The sequence below is a fragment of the Musca vetustissima genome, unplaced genomic scaffold (assembly GCF_032173495.1).
Source record: "Musca vetustissima isolate MV318-11 ecotype Yass unplaced genomic scaffold, APGP_CSIRO_Mvet_v1 utg113444, whole genome shotgun sequence".
Taxonomy (NCBI): Eukaryota; Metazoa; Arthropoda; class Insecta; order Diptera; family Muscidae; genus Musca; species Musca vetustissima.
In genome coordinates, this window is record NW_026878106.1 from 7,719 (window position 1) to 10,152 (window position 2,434).

Consider the following 2,434-nt stretch of genomic DNA (forward strand, 5'->3'; position numbering starts at 1 on the left):
ACGGTCTAAGTACATGAAAAAATGTTGGTATAAATTAGGCCAGATAACCAGATATATATGTAGTAGCCCTCGAAAATATATATAGTGGACATGGATTTTTTAATGTTTTATTTTCTCCATGCTCAGCTTTGCGGGTTCTTCCCTGTGAACCCTTATATATCAGCCTAATTTGTTCCGATTGTCTTGGCAATTTTACCACATATTCGACTATGGTATTTTTCGATGTTTAGTAACCCCTTCATAGAAACAACTCGGATTTCCTTTGGATTTTTTCAGTAGAAAAATAAGTTTGTGTATATTTTCCTCAACAGCAGATTCCGGAACATTTTCGCCACTGCGTCTAATTCTCCTTTTTTTTTGAAAGAGCTTGCTCCAAATAGGAAAATCATTGTCGGTAGGGGTGACTTTCTTTCTCTTGAATGGGAAAATTTGTTTCTTTCCTTATAAAAAGGATAATTCCTCAATATTTTTAAAATTTAGTTCAATTTTTTCTTAACATTTTCTTTACAAAATTGAAGACCTAAGCGCTAATTTTACTATTTTTTTTTTAATTAAAAAATTTAAAATATTTTCCACAGACGGCCCAAAACCTATCAAAACTTTTAGGAAAATTTTTTAGAACTTAATATAATTCACATAATTTTTTATTCATTAATTTTTAAATATTATTATTTAATTAATATAAAAATTAATTTTTCTATTCCAGGACACCGTTTGACATGGCAGGCCTATCATCGTTTGGAAGATATCCACGGCTTCTTTGATTACATGGCTCAGACATATCCTGAAATTTGCTCCGTTGAAATTATTGGTTATTCGATTGAAAAGAGGCCCTTAAAGATTTTGAAGTAAGTAAACCTCAAACCACTCTCCTTCTCCCAAAACACTTAATCATAAAATAACTGTACCTCCTCCTTTTTTCAGGATCTCCAATGGCAATGCCAACAACCCTGGTATTTGGATCGATGGTGGTATGCATGCCCGTGAATGGATTAGTCCTGCTGTTGTTACCTATATTGCCAATCAATTGCTTGAAGGATGGGATGATTTGCCCGCCTATATGCGTAATATTAACTGGTACATTCATGCTGTTGCCAATCCTGATGGTTATGAATATTCCCATACCACTGATCGTCTATGGCGTAAAAATATGAGATCTCATGGACGTGCTTGCCCCGGTGTTGATTTGAACCGTAACTTTGGTTATAAATGGGGTGGTAAGGGAACCTCCGCTAATCCTTGTTCACAAACCTACAGAGGCTCTAAGGCATTCTCCGAACCAGAGACATTCTACATTTCCAAATACATTAGCAATTTCCCACGCGATACGTTCAAGGCCTATTTGACATTCCACAGTTATGGTCAGTACATTTTGTATCCATGGGGTTATGATTATCATATTACCAAAGATATGGCTGATTTGGATTTGGTGGGACGTCAAGCAGGAACGGTAAGTTTAACTATTTCTATTGTCTTGTTAAATGGAGGGTAAATAGAAATAATGGTTTTCGTTTTTGTTTCGTTTGTTTTAGACCATTACCCGCCGCAGTGGTGTTAAATACACAGTTGGCTCCTCGGCTCACACTTTGTACCCAGCTGCTGGTGGTTCGGATGATTGGGCTAAGGGCTTTGCCGGTATCAAATATGCCTACACAATTGAAATGGGTGACACTGGTCGTTTCGGTTTTGTGCTACCCGCCTCCTACATCGAACCCAATGGCAATGATGGCTATACATTTGTGGAGACTGTTGCTCGTGCCATTACCATGGGTAAAAATGCCCGTAGACGTAAACTGAAGGCCAACACACAATAGAGATAAGGATACGCAAAAGAAAAATACGAAGGCATCCAACACACAGACCCACTCACACTGTAGTGGAGAATAGCCTAGAAGAGGAGGCCATATAACGGTCTAGTAATTTTTAGTGCCAAGATTTATACAAAGTATAAATCTTTTAATGAATGAACACAAAACAAACACACACACTAACATACATAAGTATATACATTAGCATAAATTATTTATTGATATTTACATATTAGGTAATTTATTTATTTATTGAAACATAAAAATGAGACATTAAGGAAGTAAGAAGAAAAATATTTATTTATTGCAAAAATTATTTATTTATTTATTAAACCGTAAATTATTTATTTATTTAAATTAATTTAATAATGTGAAAGAAAAGAAAGATTATTTATTTATTTTAATTTATTTATTTATTTGTGAAAAACGAGAAGAAAAATATGTATTTATTTAATTTATTTATTTTACTTTAGTTGTGTCGACCAATGAGATGTGAAGGCATAATCAATTGCCGAATGAAATAAAAAATTTTAAATATTATTAAAGTTTATTATTATATACAATTTGGTCCCAAAAATATCTTAAAAAGAAGGACCATTAAAAATTCTACTAAATGAAAACTAGAG

General features: G+C 33.5%; 1 protein-coding gene across 1 annotated transcript; it reads left to right on the forward strand.

Annotated features, from left to right (window-relative positions):
* Nucleotides 1-706: 706 nt before the first annotated feature.
* LOC133322913 (carboxypeptidase B-like) lies at nucleotides 707-1,814 on the forward strand (the record flags this gene model as incomplete). The annotated part of the gene is made up of 3 exons (XM_061531864.1): nucleotides 707-848; nucleotides 925-1,450; nucleotides 1,533-1,814. Coding segments are annotated over 3 exons (950 nt in total), but the record flags the coding sequence as incomplete, so codon positions are not given.
* Nucleotides 1,815-2,434: the final 620 nt, after the last annotated feature.